We start from the raw sequence: 16,080 nt of genomic DNA, 5'->3' as shown, positions 1-16,080 counted from the left end.
ATTCAGCTGCAATGTATTTTGCTAGTATTGCATGGTGTGCAGGCTGAACGCTTTTCTCTCCCATACATACAGATGTCTCAGTACACTGGAGCGTTTTCGACATATTTTCGTCGCACCAAATGCCAAGCAATGCGAATACTTCATCTTCCGACCACATACTCTACTCTGTCTACTACTGCGACATATTGGACAGGAAAATATCGATAATACTAATAATAATAATAATGATGGCCTTTCCGGTTATCTGGACGTCGTCAAGAAAGCAACTCAAACTTTATACTGTATGTATGCGGATATACACGGGCAGCTATACACTGTGTACTACTCAGCAATGCCTTACGTAATTCCTTCATTCTCGCTGAATCCGTCCATTGTACACATGCACAACCAGTATGAAAATAGACACAGTTTATGTCGATACAGAAATTAGCAAGCGGCGGAAACCACAACTGATAAAATCCATCGTATCTTTTACACCCCAGGGCAATAGTTTATTTAACATTGGTCAACGTTTACCCGGGCTTAGCTGTCCTAACCCCACCTCTCATTAGGGGCTTGATCAAGCTTGGGCTTGGAATTCCACTATCCTTATTCCCATCTTCAGACCGATATTTCCTCATACGTTACCGATATTTACCAACTACCAGTCGCCTCAACAGGGTGACCATCACCTCCCATCACCCGTCCCCAAAATTAAAAAGACTGCGACTAAAACTACCTACTACGCCGATAATATAGTGAACAGCGCTAGCCCTGTACACAGCCAAGCACGTGTCTTCCTTGCATGGATCTTGCTATGACTAGTAAATATATATTACTGACGTCCAGAATGTTTGTTTTCCCCACTGATCTGTACAGATCAGTGGTTTTCCCCAGAATGCCTACGGAGGTAGGCCTACCCGAGGAAAAACGAGGAACGCGCGTACTTATTGCCCAATCACTGCAGCAGGATGAGCTAACAGGTGTTTATAGGGACCCTGGGAGTCTTTGGGCTATTGATTACCTAAATAGTTAAAAACTTCTTGTTCACGAAATGAGACCACGTACGACGTTATTAAATTACGGCACTGTAAAACGGGATGGCACGGGGAACGGGCCCCTACCCACACAAGAATTGTTGTGCCACCCCCCCTCCCCCCCCCCCAAAAAAAAATGACGAACATATTCGGAGACAGTCTGAATGTTTCTCCACTAAGACAATACTGTAACTCATTCGATATCGAGATTACGACGAATGATATACAGGGTAGGCTATATGATCAGAAAGCCTACATCGAAAGTTACGCCGTATACACCTCGCAAGAAAACTACGATAACCTTAAATGAAAAAACAATATTTTGCACTTGAAGATCTGGCTTCCCCCAAAATGCAATGATAAGGTTTAGACCCAGTACTTCTTAATACAGTGAGTTTTCAATTACTAGTCAAAAATATTTTCTGAAGAAAACCCGTACGATATTTTTCACAAATATTGATGCTTAGATAAGTGCTTCCTTACAATCAACGAGACGAAATCAACGAAATTCGCTCCGCTTACGTAAAACTTCTATATATATAACACGTTGAAAACCCGAGATTTTACACACAATTCCCATTGACATTGGTCACGGAACATAAGTAGGTCATCGACATTCGAACTTGGCAACTTGCCCAAGTTCATTGCACCGTGGGAACGACTCAATACATTGAACACGATGTAACATTTTCCCGCCATCTGGACGCCGAGTGTAACTTTGTGTAACATGCAAATTATTAATGGTACTATGCTGTGCGGTTAAAACTTATTGCGACACATACAAATTTGGGGGTTGTAGAAGTAACTTTTGTATCAAATGTAAAGTATTGTATGGTACTATATTTTATAAAAGACGGTTTTCCTCAGGTGGTAGGGAAAAGGGGTGATTCGGTGAACTCAATCTCTTTGTATAGTACTTGGATACTTAAAATGACCATGTACATGCAGTTTCTATTTCTCTTTAGTAAGCTTTACTTAGCATTGTTATCCTTTGTGGATCTTTATTGGAATATATACGACATGTATTGTTTGACGCCAGTATTTAACGGTAAGCATTTGTTAAAGTTTTGACAGCTTCAAAATCCATTTTCAAAAAAGTCTGTTTTCATGAAGGTTTTATAAAATCGACATAGCTAAGGTAGGAAAATATTAACTTAACCACATTAACGAAAGTTGTTCTATTATCGAAATAAAATACATGTTTCTCGTACTGAGATCTGAAAAAAACGGGCGGCCATTTTTCTTCTTTTCCAGCGCTAATACTAGTTTGGAATATGTGGCAACCTTTACAAAATAATTTTAAGGATAGTTTAGATTTCTTGTAATCCGAATAAAAACACGGGAATCATGTAAAAGGAGGCCCATTGCGCGGACGAGAAACATGTTTTGTTTTTAACCGGCCCTTCTTCAAACTCAAAGTTGTTGGGTGGAAGTTTTTTTTTTCTTTTCAGTTGTTGGATGGAATTTTTTTTCTTTTCATTCAGTTGGAGCCAACGGTAAATTATATAAAAAATTGACACAAGAAACGCTTAGTAACACTTTATTTTTCTTCTAGGTTTTCAAATTCTTTCTGCGACTTTAATCCTATTCATTGAGCACAATAGCATTTCCTGCGTAGAAACTCGTACATGGATTATACGAGGTGTCTACGCGGCAATTTGTTTGTCAACAGTTTATTCGCGATTGTACTTGTTTATACGTCTTTACACGATCATGTGCGCGTACACATGTCCAGTTATACGTGAGCGGTACTGTACACTGTGCATATTGAATGTATGACATTGAGTCTCGTAACTATGTGCTTTGAACCATAGATGAAAGTTGTGTTGTATACTTTGAACACACGTAATATCAAAAAACGACTGTTGTAATTCTAAAAGGCCTATTCAACGATTTTGTGCGATTTTGTACGTTGTAAAACTGACCGCAAAAACCGCGAATAATTGTGCGAATTTCGTACAAAATTTTTCGTCCGAATTTTTCAACGATTTTTTAAATCGCGCAAAATCGCATAATTTCGAATAACGTCGAATAAAATCGTACAAAATCGCAGAATATCGTTTCTTCGAAATTGTACGATCGTTAAGCGATCACAGTACTGTATAAAGGCCTTCATTTGGGTTATCCTTAATATTTAGGGCAATGTTATTTTCCAAATTCAATTTTGCATCAGAAACTAAGCGTTCTACCTTCAGTTCTGATGAATTTTAAACTTGGCCAAAAGAGATTCAGAATACTGTAAGCCCTTCTAAACAAGTTCTACATTTTTGCCTAATTGCACATCTTCTGTACTGTACAGTAAATTTCTTATTCATCCAGGAAGGCATACTGCTTTTACGGTGAAGATTCTTCCATGGAACATGATTTCCATAATGACCTTAAACTTATCAGCTAAACAAATCCAAGATTGAGAAGCACTCATTTCTCGAAACAAATTAATCCAATCTGTACCCTTTAAACCTTTTGTAAAGTTTCAATTGCCTCTCTATCTGATCTCAAAAAATCAGGGACTTTTTCCTTGCTAACAGCATTTACGACCTTGCAAACAACATCAAAAGCTAGTATATATACCATGATCGCTAGTTCCTAGTTTTCCTAAACCCGTCAAATCAACAACATTGCTTGGATCAGAACTTGAAACAAGATCTAGGATGTTATCCCCAGGGCTAGTACGGAATGTAACATGCTGATGTAAAAGCAATCTTGCACAACATAGTCTAGAAAGTTACTACCCTTCCTACTACTGGAACCATCTATGCAATTAATGTCAGGAAATTAAAGTTGCCCACTATAACAACATCACATTTAGCAGCCTTTCTAATTATATCAAACAGCAAGACATTGTTGTCTTCGCTGCTGTTAGTGTTAGGAGAACAGTAAACAACACCAATAGTTATAACGTCACTGGACCTCTTTGGAGTTCTGTTTGGACAACTCGCACCAGACAGAATTGACAAAAGAACCTTTCAACTGAGATTTCTCAACTTACAATATCATCCCTGACACACAGTATAACTCCCCCACCAATTCCATTAGGAGTATCCCTCCTCTCTTGACGATACACAACATACCCCGGGTAAGAAACCTCAGCACTATCATATCAATGTCCTCTCTTAACCAAGATTCTGTGATACCAAACACATCAGGTTTCAGGTCCTCAAGGAGAACAGTTAATTCAGCATTTTTTTACGAATATATACTTCTGGCATTGGTAAAGACAATCTTAAGCTAATCCCTGAAACTATGTACCTTAGCATGCCTCCTGATCATGTTAGAACTATGACTATCACTTTCCTTCCTTTCAAAATACCTATAAGCACCTCCACTAGAAATATAATCCATATCAAAATTTATGACTGCCCCTATTGACCTCCAATTTAGTTAAAACATAGCTGTTTAACAGAGTAATTCACCAACCATTACTAGGCTAACGGTTAGGCCTACCTTAGGTCGTATACGTCTTGGGGCCTAAGCTGCGCCAGCTACAACCTGCAACTAAGCCTGGCTCATATGATTTTCTCAAACGCAAAAAGTTCAAGTCAAGAGAATACATTTGAGTCTAATCGTTACGTCCAAGCTTCAAGTACATGCTGCCCAGTTGCCGTCATCTTCAGGTTAATCTCCAGCTTGAGTAGCCGTCATCAACAACTTGTAGGCCTTCAAGTTAATTGACTTTCAATTTCACGCCACTGCCATAGGAATCCTAGACTAGAGCACAGGACTCTTGAAAACGGAAGTACGTCACAGGTCAATTTATATGTTGTCGAAACACTTTGAATCTAACCTCAGCCGTCGAAACACCTTGATTCCAACCTCAGCCATTAGCTGCGCAACCTCTGTCACTTCTTTGTGTGTTTGGGAGATGCCCGATTTTTTACTATTTTAACCAGGGGTAAAACCCAAAATTGCAAGGCCAGACGGATTAACCGCAAAATAAGCAGAATATAATCAGCCGAACACTTATCCACGGGAACAAAATGTTTCAAATCTCCGTGAAGGTTGAACCAGGGTCACCTGTGATTGTGAACGATGGCACTGTTATTGATAACACAGGTAACGGTTCCGCAATAGTCTAATGCATCACTATAACAAACTTGGCCTAGCCTAGCACTGTAGCTCAGTTAGTGCCATTGTGCACTAAATTATAATAAAGTGCTTACCAAAACTTCTCTTAAGTTAAGAGCTGAGCGAAGAACGCATAAAATTGGAGAATAGAGTCCTGGAGTTATTATTTAAGGGCAAAGGAAACTGGATGCTTAATATTATCATAGTTATACTAACTAGTGTAACATAACAATAATCAATATACGACTAGACGTCTATGTTTCTGTTAGTGTGACAGGCATGCGATTCCATAAAACATCTCTGGATAAATTTTTCCACAAATGTTCTCCCAATTTATGTAGGCCTACTGGCTTATTGTCTTGAGAATAGACTTAAATTTGTAAAATGATCTAATTACTTTTAGCTGTTTTGAAGAAGCAGCTTCAATATATTATAACTTAGCATTGACCCTATGTATTGGACATTCATGGATCACATATATAATAATAATATTTTCATGGGTTGTATTTTACAAGTACACACTCACAACTAGGTCAACGGAAACATAAAAAACCACATTTTTGAATGAACATCTTTCATGATTTCTTTTCAAAAAACCACAAATTCTTCAGACAAGAACCAAAAGTTCTCCTATTCCAACAGATCATTGTTTGAAAATAAATATATCACTTTCTTCCCTTCAATTTTCAGTATCGCAGGGACTGTCCTCTGGACACATTGCTCACTCACATCACCAAGGACATCAACAGGATGTTAAGAAGGGAGAAAATGAGTCTTTGGAACCAGTTGATAGCTACTCATGTCATCTGTTACTCAGCCTGGAGGATGAGGCCAATGATGGAGAAACAACCTCTAATAATTCCAGACAAAATATAGGAACACCAGAAGAAACAGAGATTTGTATACTTAATAGAGGAGAGAATCCTGATGAATTTAGTGATGGCAACAAGCTGTTTAGTCACTCTGGAAGTGTGGAAAAACATGAAAAAACACATGCAGGAGAGAGGTCCTATCAGTGCAACTACTGTGACAAAAAGTTTCCTGAATCTGGACAAATGAGGAGACACGAAAGAACACATACAGGAGAGAAGCCTTATCAGTGTAACTACTGTGACAAAAAGTTGTCCCAAACTGCTAGTTTGAAGAGGCATGAAAGAACACATACAGGAGAGAAGCCTTATCAGTGTAACTACTGTGACAAAAAGTTTCCTGAATCTGGAGAAAGGAGGAGACATGAAAGAACACACACAGGAGAGAAGCCTTATCAGTGTAGCTACTGTGACAAAACTTTTGCCAAAGCTGGTAGTTTGAAGATACATGAGAGAACACATACAGGAGAGAAGCCTTATCCATGTAACTACTGTGACAAAAAGTTTGCCCAATCTAGTAGTTTGAAGAGCCATGAAAAAATACATACACGAGAGAAGCCTTATCAGTGTAAATGCTGCGACAAAAAGTTTGCTGAATCTAAACAAATGAGGAGACATGAAAGAACACATACAGGAGAGAAACCTTATCAGTGTACCTATTGCAACAAAAGGTTTTCCCAATCTGCTAGCTTGAAGAGCCATGAAAGAACACATACTGGAGAGAAGCCTTTTCAGTGCAACTACTGCGACAAAAAGTTTGCTGAATCTAAACAAATGAGAAGACATGAAAGAACACATACAGGAAAGAAGCCCTATCAGTGTAACTATTGCAATAAAAGGTTTCCCCAAGCTGCTAGCTTGAAGAGCCATGAAAGAACACATACTGGAGAGAAGCCTTTTCAGTGCAACTACTGTAGCAAAATGTTTGCTAGATCTGGAACATTGAGAATACATGAAAGAACACACACAGGGGAGAAGCCTTATCAGTGTAACTACTGTAACGAAAAGTTTGCTTCATCTGAAAGTGTGAGGACACATGGAATAATACATACAGGAGAATGGCCTTATCAGTGTAAGTACTGTAATAAAATGATTGCTCGACCTGAAACATTGAGGAGACATGAAAGAACACACACAGGTGAGAAGCCATTTCAGTGTAACTACTGTGACAAAAAGTTTGCCCAAGCTCCTAGTTTGAAGAGCCATGAAAGAAGACACACAGGAGAAAAGCCTTATCAGTGTAACTACTGTGACAAAACGTTTTCCCATCGTACTAGTTTGAAGAGACATGAAAGAACACACACAGGAGAGAAGCCATATCAGTGTAGCTATTGTAAGAAATTGTTTGCTGAATCTGGACAAGTGAGGAGACATGAAAGTACACACACAGGTGAGAAGCCATTTCAGTGTAACTACTGTGACAAAAAGTTTGCCCTAGTTGCTAGAGTAAAGAGCCATGAAAAAACACACACAGGAGAGAAGCCTTATCAATGTAGCTACTGTAAGAAATTGTTTGCTCAGTCTCAAACTTTGAAGAGGCATGAAAGAACACACACAGGAGAGAAGCCTCATCAGTGTAACTACTGTAACAAAATGTTTGCTGAACCTGGGAAACTGAGGATACATGAAAGAACACACACAGGAGAGAAGCCTTATCAGTGTAGCTACTGTGACAAAAAGTTTGCCCATTCAACTAATTGGAAGGTCCATGAAAGAGCACACACAGGAGAAAAGCCTTATCAGTGTAACTATTGTAAGAAAATGTTTGCTGGTTCTGGGCAAATGAGGAGGCATGAAAGAAGTCACACAGAGGAGAAGCCTCATCAGTGTAGCTATTGTAAGGAAAAGTTTGCTTTATCTGAAAGTTTGAGAACACATGAAATGATACATACAGGAGAGAAGCCTTACCAGAGAACAGACTGTGATCAAATGTTTCCTCGATCTGAAACATTGAGGATACATGAAGAACACACACAGGAGAGAAACCTTATCATTGTGGGTACTGTGACAGAAAGTTCACCCTGAAAAGTTGCCTGAGTGCATTCCTGTGACTAATTGTTTAAGTGTATTATTGTAATGAGGCATGTCTGAGTGCATTCCTGTGACTAATTGTTTAAGTGTATTATTGTAATGAGGCATTTCTGAGTGCATTCCTGTGACTACTTGTATTAGTGTATTATTATAATGAGGCTTGTCTGAGTGCATTCCTGTGACTACTTGTATTAGTGTATTATTGTAATAAGGCATATCTGAGTGTCTTCCTGTGACTACTTGTATTAGTGTATTATTATAATGAGGCTTGTCTGAGTGCATTCCTGTGACTACTTGTATTAGTGTATTATTGTAATAAGGCATATCTGAGTGTCTTCCTGTGACTACTTGTATTAGTGTATTATTATAATGAGGCTTGTCTGAGTGCATTCCTGTGACTACTTGTATTAGTGTATTATTGTTATAAGGCATATCTGAGTGTCTTCCTGTGACTACTTGTATTATTAGTGTATTATGATAATTCTCAAGGTATGTCTGAGTGCATTCCTAAGACTACTTGTATTAGTGTATTATTATAATGAGGCATGTCTGAGTGCCTTCCTGTGACTACTTGTATAAGTGTAATATTGTAATGAGGTATGTCTCAGTGCATTCCTGTGACTACTTGTATAAGTGTATTATTATAATGAGGCATGTCTGAGTGCGTTCCTGTGACTACTTGTATAAGTGTAATATTGTAATGAGGCATGTCTGACTGCATTCCTGTGACTACTTTTTAAAGTGAATTATTATAATGCTCAAGGCATATCTGAGTGCATTCCTGTGACTACTTGTATAAGTGTATTATTGTAATGAGGTATGTCTGAGTGCATTCCTGTGACTACTTGTATATCCCGGTTGTAGTTACAATACCAGGATACATGTTGCAACGCTACCGGTTGTGTGAAATTTGCACTACAGTACTACCGCACAACACTTGGAGCATCCAATAAATTGCCTGTGAAATGCAATTCTGCAACTCCAAAATGCCTTTCCCAACTGTTTGCTTGCTTCCCATTCCCAGTCTACCTGAACAATCCCTTTACAGTTTGGAATTTCTAGACCCACACCATAGGTTAACACCAACACCCCATCACCATGGTATAAATTCTGGTGGCATACTCCTATTAGAGTCTATATTAATCCGCCCATATGTTTCTTGTATCAGGGAAAGTGGCAAAATGCAATAGGAGGACATCTTTCTTGATATGTTATCAATCAGGATCTGTATTTTTTATTGTGGCTTTCATGTTGAAGAGCATGAATGGAAGTACATGTGGTGCAAAAATTTGGTCGATTGAGACCATTTTTGACCCCTTTTGGCCTTCCAGGAGCAGTGAAAAATTGTTTACTACTGAGTGAAGAGGTTTGTTTTCAAGTGACAAAAATCTCAGGCTGTGATAGCAAACTATCTACATGGTCATGATACAGAAAATTGATGGTGCCATGAAAGGCCAACATGTCACCTATCCAGTGATGGGCAGCATTAAGCTAGTGAAAACTTCTATCTAGACTGTAAGTCTAAGACCACATTAATTTTTGTGGTTAAGTGTGAAGGTCAATGGGGCTTTTAATGGGCGTATGCTACCTTCATATTGCCTTCAGGTGTTGCACCACAATGAATTGTTGAATGGTTTATGTCACTTTCAATCTTCCCCATTTTGACATCATCTGTACTTTAAGTTAAGGACTTTGACATGAAGGAAGAAACGACAATGATGGTAACTGATAATATGCATAAACAAGCATTCACATTTGGTTGTTTTAGCTCTTTTGCCGGACCATATACTTTTCGAGCGCAGACACACTACTCTTATTGTGGTGTGGTGCCTTCTATGGCTCGCCACATGTGCAATAATTCGAGAAAAAAAACCGAGTTTATCGCCATTAAACTCTATTTTTCGCTTGATAAACTGAGTTTATAGACTGGATACTAAACAGAGATTATCGATTAACTTAGTTTATTGAGCGAAAAACATAGATCCTATTTGATAAACTCGGTTTATCGCCGATAATCTTAGTTTATCGAGGTAACCCTGCTTTTCGCTCGATAAACTGAATTTATCGCGAAAAACACGGTTATCCATTCGATAATCTGAGTTTACCGATCGAAAGACAGAGTTTATAGGCGATAAACTCTGTTAATCGAATTATTGCACATATGGCTTGCCATAGCATACTGCAAAGAAAAAACCAGAAGCGCTTCTGGTAACGGAAGCGTAGAAGGTACATGTTAACTGACGTGATGAGATGCAACAATTCGTCAAAATTACATCAATCTGAAAATTGCAATTTTGTCAGCCAATATGAAAACGTCCAAATAAGCAAAACCATGAAATTGACGTATTGCTGTGATCTCATCAAAATGGCAGAAGCCAAGTTTTCGTTTTGACTCCATCATACCAACTTATGAAAGTGACAAAAAAAATTGATTATTACTGACGTTTTGTCGCTTTGCACAAAGCCATCAAACTGTCAACAGCTTTAAACTTGACGATTTTGTCAATAGGTATTAACACGTCAAAATATCATAAATCTCACGTTTTGGCTAGATGCACTTAGACTAAACGTCAGTTTTCAGATTTATCATGGCATTTTGACGCATTTGGTATTATAAGGTCAATTGTCATATTTTTGTTACCATGAAGAGGTGATTCATTTCAAGAAAACGGATTTTTTTTTTACCTTCAGACTTTCGACATGTTGACGATTTAGAATACGTAGTCAAAACGTCAATTTTCACCTTGATATATCGACGAGTTGTTACAATATCATCATCAAAATGACAGCCTACATGACTTTTCTACGCTTCCGTAGGTATGCAACCATTCGTTAATTAATTCATGTCGTCTTCTAGTTCTACCGTAGTCTTTTGCTGCAACCACAATCACAACTTTAGGGCTGCAATTTTCAAATATTGTCAAGTGTAAAAAAAAAGAAATTCGCAAGACGAAACCGACCAAAGGCGAAATTTGCAGAAGATTTACGAGAAACAAAATGACTGAGTTCTCGGTAAAGGTGGAACATGTGAACGATACAACTGTTATCACTGGTAAGGGTTCCGCGAAAAAAACCTATAATACAGTACATGATTCTGGACTACTAAATACTGTAGGTCTAGCAGTAGCATTGTGCGTATTTACTTCTCCTTAAGAGATGAGCAAAAACGCTTTAATGCAAATGAGGAACAGATTAAAAGGCCAAGATTATAATTATAGGGCAATTTTAAGTGATAGCATAATTCTAATAGTAATATATTGTAGGCCGTGGCTATTCTTACGACTAGTCGTAACAATTGTAAAACTATTCTTACGACATCGGCGAATTCATGCGCAGTAAAGTAAATAAAGCAACTGCGCATGTAGTAGGGGTAACCCTAACCCAACCCTTAACCGGAAAATATTGTTACTCCTAGTCGTAAAAATAGTAAGTCCTAGTCGTAAAAATAGCTACGTTGAAGCAACTGCGCATGCGTAAAAGTTATTGTTACGACTAGTCGTAAGAATAGCCTCTTTGAATATTGTAACACTTTTGTGAGAAGCACCAGCCATTCAGGGTTCATAGACTAGAGTTAGACTAGTACTAGTAGTATTGTAATTGACAGAGAATGAAGCTATACACTTAATCAATCCAGAGAGGTGATGCTATTTTTAACAGTGATATATTGAAAAGACAACTTCTTACAGTAAGATTAGGTGTGTTGTACTGGATGTATTTTACAAACTTGAAGCTTCATGGCAGTGAAGCCTACCAACAAGAATGTTTCTTTCAAGAGCAACCAGAGTAGACTTTCCTGTCCCTCCAAGGTAATGCATTTTATATCAATCCCTTAACATACGTGGTCAACGTGGAAATACCACATGTACATACAAGTGATGAACTTTACCCTACAACTTAGCTAAAGACATAATACACAAAAACTACAGTGCATTCCTACCATGCCCTAACAATTGTACTCATTTACAGAGATGAATGTGATCACATGAGTATCCCTAGAAAATATCACACATTGTGTATATCACCATCCCAGGATAAGCCTGATACCACATGCTGATCCATAGGAGCAGCCGCAAAAGTAATAATCTGCCAATAATTTCAACTGGTTTACTTAATGCCAGGAGAGATAACAATTCCAAGGGGATTTAAACTACCACAATGGTTACACACCGTCCAAACTGAACTCTCATTGCTTCACAACTTTACAGTAACAGAGTTACACTATTAACATTACCAGACCTCCCTGTTTTCCGTGGACTTGCCCCTATAGCAGACCTGTCAACCTGTTTGACCCCAAAATAGGGAGAATAACATTTTTCATGGCCAAAAAATAGGGAGAACAAGAGGAAAATAATGAGGTTGGTAATTTCCAACTGAAATGATATTCTGTAAATACTCCTAAATCAGTGTAGTCTACTTATGCAATACAATGAGAGAATCATCCAATCAGTGTTTCTTGTTGTAGTTTACAGCAGCTTGCTTCGCTTTCTACAGGGTTTCTTTAGTAGGCTTCCATTTGAAACAGGGAACAGTGGACTCTGGGTAATGTGACTTCATGGCTAGTATGCTAGATAGAGTCCCATCAAGCTTGAAACTTGACCTACTGTACTGTCTGTCTTGTTCTTGCGAACTACACTGAATAGCCTTTCCTGTTCAGCGTTACTGTGGGGAATTGCAAAGCATAGGACTAATTGTTGGCTATTTTCAGAAATGTTGCAAGTGATGAACATTAAAAAACCGGGAGAATAGAATATGAAACTGGGAGGCCGGGAGATTGAAGCAAAAACCGGTAAAACTGGGACTCTCCCGGTAAAACCGGGAGAGTTGACGGGTCTTATTTAGTATAGGCTTGATTCCATGTACAGTAGGCTACTGTACTATCCCAAGATTAAAATTGTCCACAGAATTGTTACTGGGTTTTTATGAATGTTCCAGAAATAAATTCAAATTAGCAAACAACTCTGAATTTATAATTCAATTTTAGACAAACAAAGACATTTGAATCTGATGACTTTATTCTGCTGTTGGCAGATGCATGCAATTACAAGTTCTCTCAATATTTACACATTCCAATCTTATTGATCCAAAATGCTACGAGGATGTGTCTTTTTAGTAAGTTTGTTTAAAAGCAATCATCATTAATATCCAGAAACTCCTTTTAACACCTAAAACTGAACCTTGGAATAACTTCATGTGTGGTATGCGAATTCATTTCAGGAATTACTGTACTGTAGAACACAGATTTGTGCAGGGCACTGCAGGCTGCATGTGCAAAAAGCTCAAATGTCATCTGAAGTACCATATGAAGTTCACAGGAGTGCTAGAACCTTCTTGGTGCTACCGAATAGCAAGATTGAATGCAAATTTGATCTGTAGTCATAAATGAAAATTATCTCTTTTAAAATGTCACATTAAAATATGAACCAATGTCCTGACAGCCTTCTATTTTAACCTCGTGTTTTGCTTCAATTCTCAGTATCGCCGGGACTGTCCTCTGGACACATTGCTCACTCACATCACCAAGGACATCAACAGGATGTTACAAAGAAAGAAAAGGAGTCTGGGGAACCAGTTGATAGCTACTCATGTCATGTTTTATTCAGACTGGAGGATAAGGCCAATGATGGAGAAAACTCCTTTGGTGATTCCAAACAAAACTACTGTGACCAAATGTTTGCTCAAGCTGCTAGTTTGAAGAGCCATGAAAGAACATATAAAGGAGGGAATCCGTATCAGTGCAACTTCTGTGAGAAAATGTTTGCTGAATCTAGACAATTGAAGATACATGAAAGTACACACACAGCAGAGAAGCCTTACCATTGTAGTTACTGTGAGAAAATGTTTGCTCAATCTTCAAGTTTGAGGGAACATGAAAGAACGCATACTGGAGAGAAGCCTTATCAGTGTAGCTATTGTGGGAAAATGTTTTCTTCATGTGGACATTTGAGGACACATGAAAGAACACATACAGGAGAGAAGCCTTATCAGTGTAGCTATTGTGGGAAAACATTTTCCCAAACTGGTTGCTTGCAGATACATGAAAGAAGGCATACAGGAGAGAAGCCTTATCAGTGTAACTACTGTAAGAAAACTTTTGTCGGGTCTGGACAAATGAGGAGACATGAAAGAACACATACAGGGGAGAAACCTTATCAGTGCAACTACTGTGACAAGAAGTTTGTTGGATCTGGAGAAACAAGGAGACATGAAAGAACTCACACAGGAGAGAAACCTTATCAGTGTAGCTATTGTAAGAAATTGTTTGCTGAATCTGGACAAGTTAGGACACATGAAAGTACACACACAGGTGAGAAGCCATTTCAGTGTAACTACTGTGACAAAAAGTTTGCCCTAGTTGCTAGAGTAAAGAGCCATGAAAAAACACACACAGGAGAGAAGTCTTATCAATGTAGCTACTGTAAGAAATTGTTTGCTCAGTCTCAAGCTTTGAAGAGGCATGAAAGAACACACAGCAGAGAAGCCTCATCAGTGTAGCTACTGTGACAAACAATTTGCCTATTCAAGTAATTGGAAGGTCCATGAAAGAGCACACACAAAAGAGAGGCCCTATTAGGGGGACTTCTGTGACAAAAAGTTTTCCAAAGCTGCTAGATTTAGGAGCCATGAAACAACACATACAGGAGAGAAGCCTTATCAGTGTAGCTACTGTAAGAATGAGCCTTTGGACATCTGAGGACACTTGAAGGATCTCACACAGGATAGAAGTCTTATCAATGTAGCTATTGTAATGGGTGAACTATTTAGTAGACCCCACAAAATTTTGATTGTCGTAATAGAGGGCGCTAGGACAGTTTCTGTTACAACTCGTTGCTGTCCGATCAATCAAAACGATCAGCTTTCTTGTCTCTCTTCCCTCCTTTATAGCCGGATGAGCCGCCTGGCCCCCTCATTACCCCAGCCCACCTAACACCTCTGGGCATGTAACATTTTGGCGACCCTGCCAGGACGTCTCCTAGACCGGCAATATGGCTAGCCAAGAAGACGCTGAGGAAAACAACATGGTTATGGAGGCCATCAAAGAGTGTGAACGTAAAATGAAAGAACTGAAGTCTAAGCTGCCAGAGGAAGAAATACCACCAGATTCCAAGATGTCAACCCCAACCATACCATATAGAAAGGATTTTAAAATCCAGGGACAGATAGGGGAACCTGGACAGAAGGATAAACTTAGCTTTATGTCTCTTATGCACCAAGTGGAGAGTGCCTCCCATAAAGGCGTTCCAGAAAAAGAGATAGTCGAGGGAATAATTAAGTCAATCACCCCAGGACTGCAGTTCAGGATCTACCTAGAAGGTAGGGACAACCTCGATTTACCCACACTGAGACGACTTTTGCGGGCTCATTTTCAGGAGAGAGGAGCTACAGACCTCTATCAAGAATTATGCAATGTTTCTCAGGGCGCACGTGAGTCTCCCCAGGGTTTTCTTCTGCGAGCATTGGCATTGAAACAGAAGGTCCTCTTTGCTTCCAAAGAATCAGATGCCATGTTTAAGTATGACAAGCCCCTTGTAAATGCCATGTTCGCCCATGCTGTTTCTACTGGACTCCTCGATGCCGATATAAGACATGACATGAAGCCCTACCTGACAGATGGTAATCTCACAGATGAGGAACTCATGGAGAAACTTAATTTGGTGACATGCAGAGAGAAAGAGAGAGTGAAAAAGATGCAGCAGAGACGCCCGTTAGCTGCAATGATTGATGTAAAGGAAAGTTCAAATCCAGAGAAAATACAACCGGCTGGACAAAAAGATAAAGGAAAGAGTTTGTATGATGAAGTGCAAGCACTAAAGGCACAAGTGGCGGAGATACACAGGGTGTTAACAACAGCAGAACCCGGTCATCAGTCACTACCGAAGAGACGCAGAGGATGCCCTCAGTGTCAGCAGACAAACAAAGGAAATAGTTGTCAACACTGCTTCAAATGCGGCAATCTAGGTCATTTTGCACGGTTTTGTCGACAGCCGGGAAACGATCAGGGGTCCCTCCTGAGGGACGAGGAGCATCCCACAAAGGTCTAATGTCCCAGGATATGCCTAAAGATTCAAAGTACAGAAGTGATGTTGTCTACCCAGTTGCAA

At 39.1% G+C, this 16,080-nt stretch overlaps 2 protein-coding genes across 4 annotated transcripts in view; both read left to right on the top strand.

Annotated features, from left to right (window-relative positions):
* LOC139984983 (uncharacterized) overlaps positions 1-8,968 on the top strand; it is a 28,771-nt gene extending 19,803 nt beyond the window's left edge. For 2 of the 3 annotated variants that reach the window (XM_071999152.1, XM_071999151.1), the window contains exon 2: positions 5,772-8,968. In XM_071999152.1, the coding sequence (XP_071855253.1) occupies positions 5,772-7,975 (2,204 nt within the window). In that variant the 3' untranslated portion in view covers positions 7,976-8,968. Of the gene's footprint in view, positions 1-3,214; positions 5,070-5,771 lie in introns of those variants that run through there. The other variant, XM_071999150.1, reaches the window with a different exon arrangement.
* Positions 8,969-10,705: 1,737 nt separating this feature from the next.
* LOC139984511 (uncharacterized) lies at positions 10,706-14,473 on the top strand. The gene is made up of 2 exons (XM_071998427.1): positions 10,706-11,033; positions 13,455-14,473. The coding sequence occupies exons 1-2, from the start codon at positions 10,979-10,981 to the stop codon at positions 14,471-14,473; spliced, it is 1,074 nt and encodes a 357-aa protein (XP_071854528.1). The 5' UTR covers positions 10,706-10,978.
* Positions 14,474-16,080: the final 1,607 nt, after the last annotated feature.

This window comes from Apostichopus japonicus, chromosome 17 (assembly GCF_037975245.1).
Source record: "Apostichopus japonicus isolate 1M-3 chromosome 17, ASM3797524v1, whole genome shotgun sequence".
Lineage (NCBI taxonomy): Eukaryota > Metazoa > Echinodermata > Holothuroidea > Aspidochirotida > Stichopodidae > Apostichopus > Apostichopus japonicus.
Note: the sequence above shows the minus strand (reverse complement) of the source record. Positions and strands in the feature narration are given on the sequence as shown.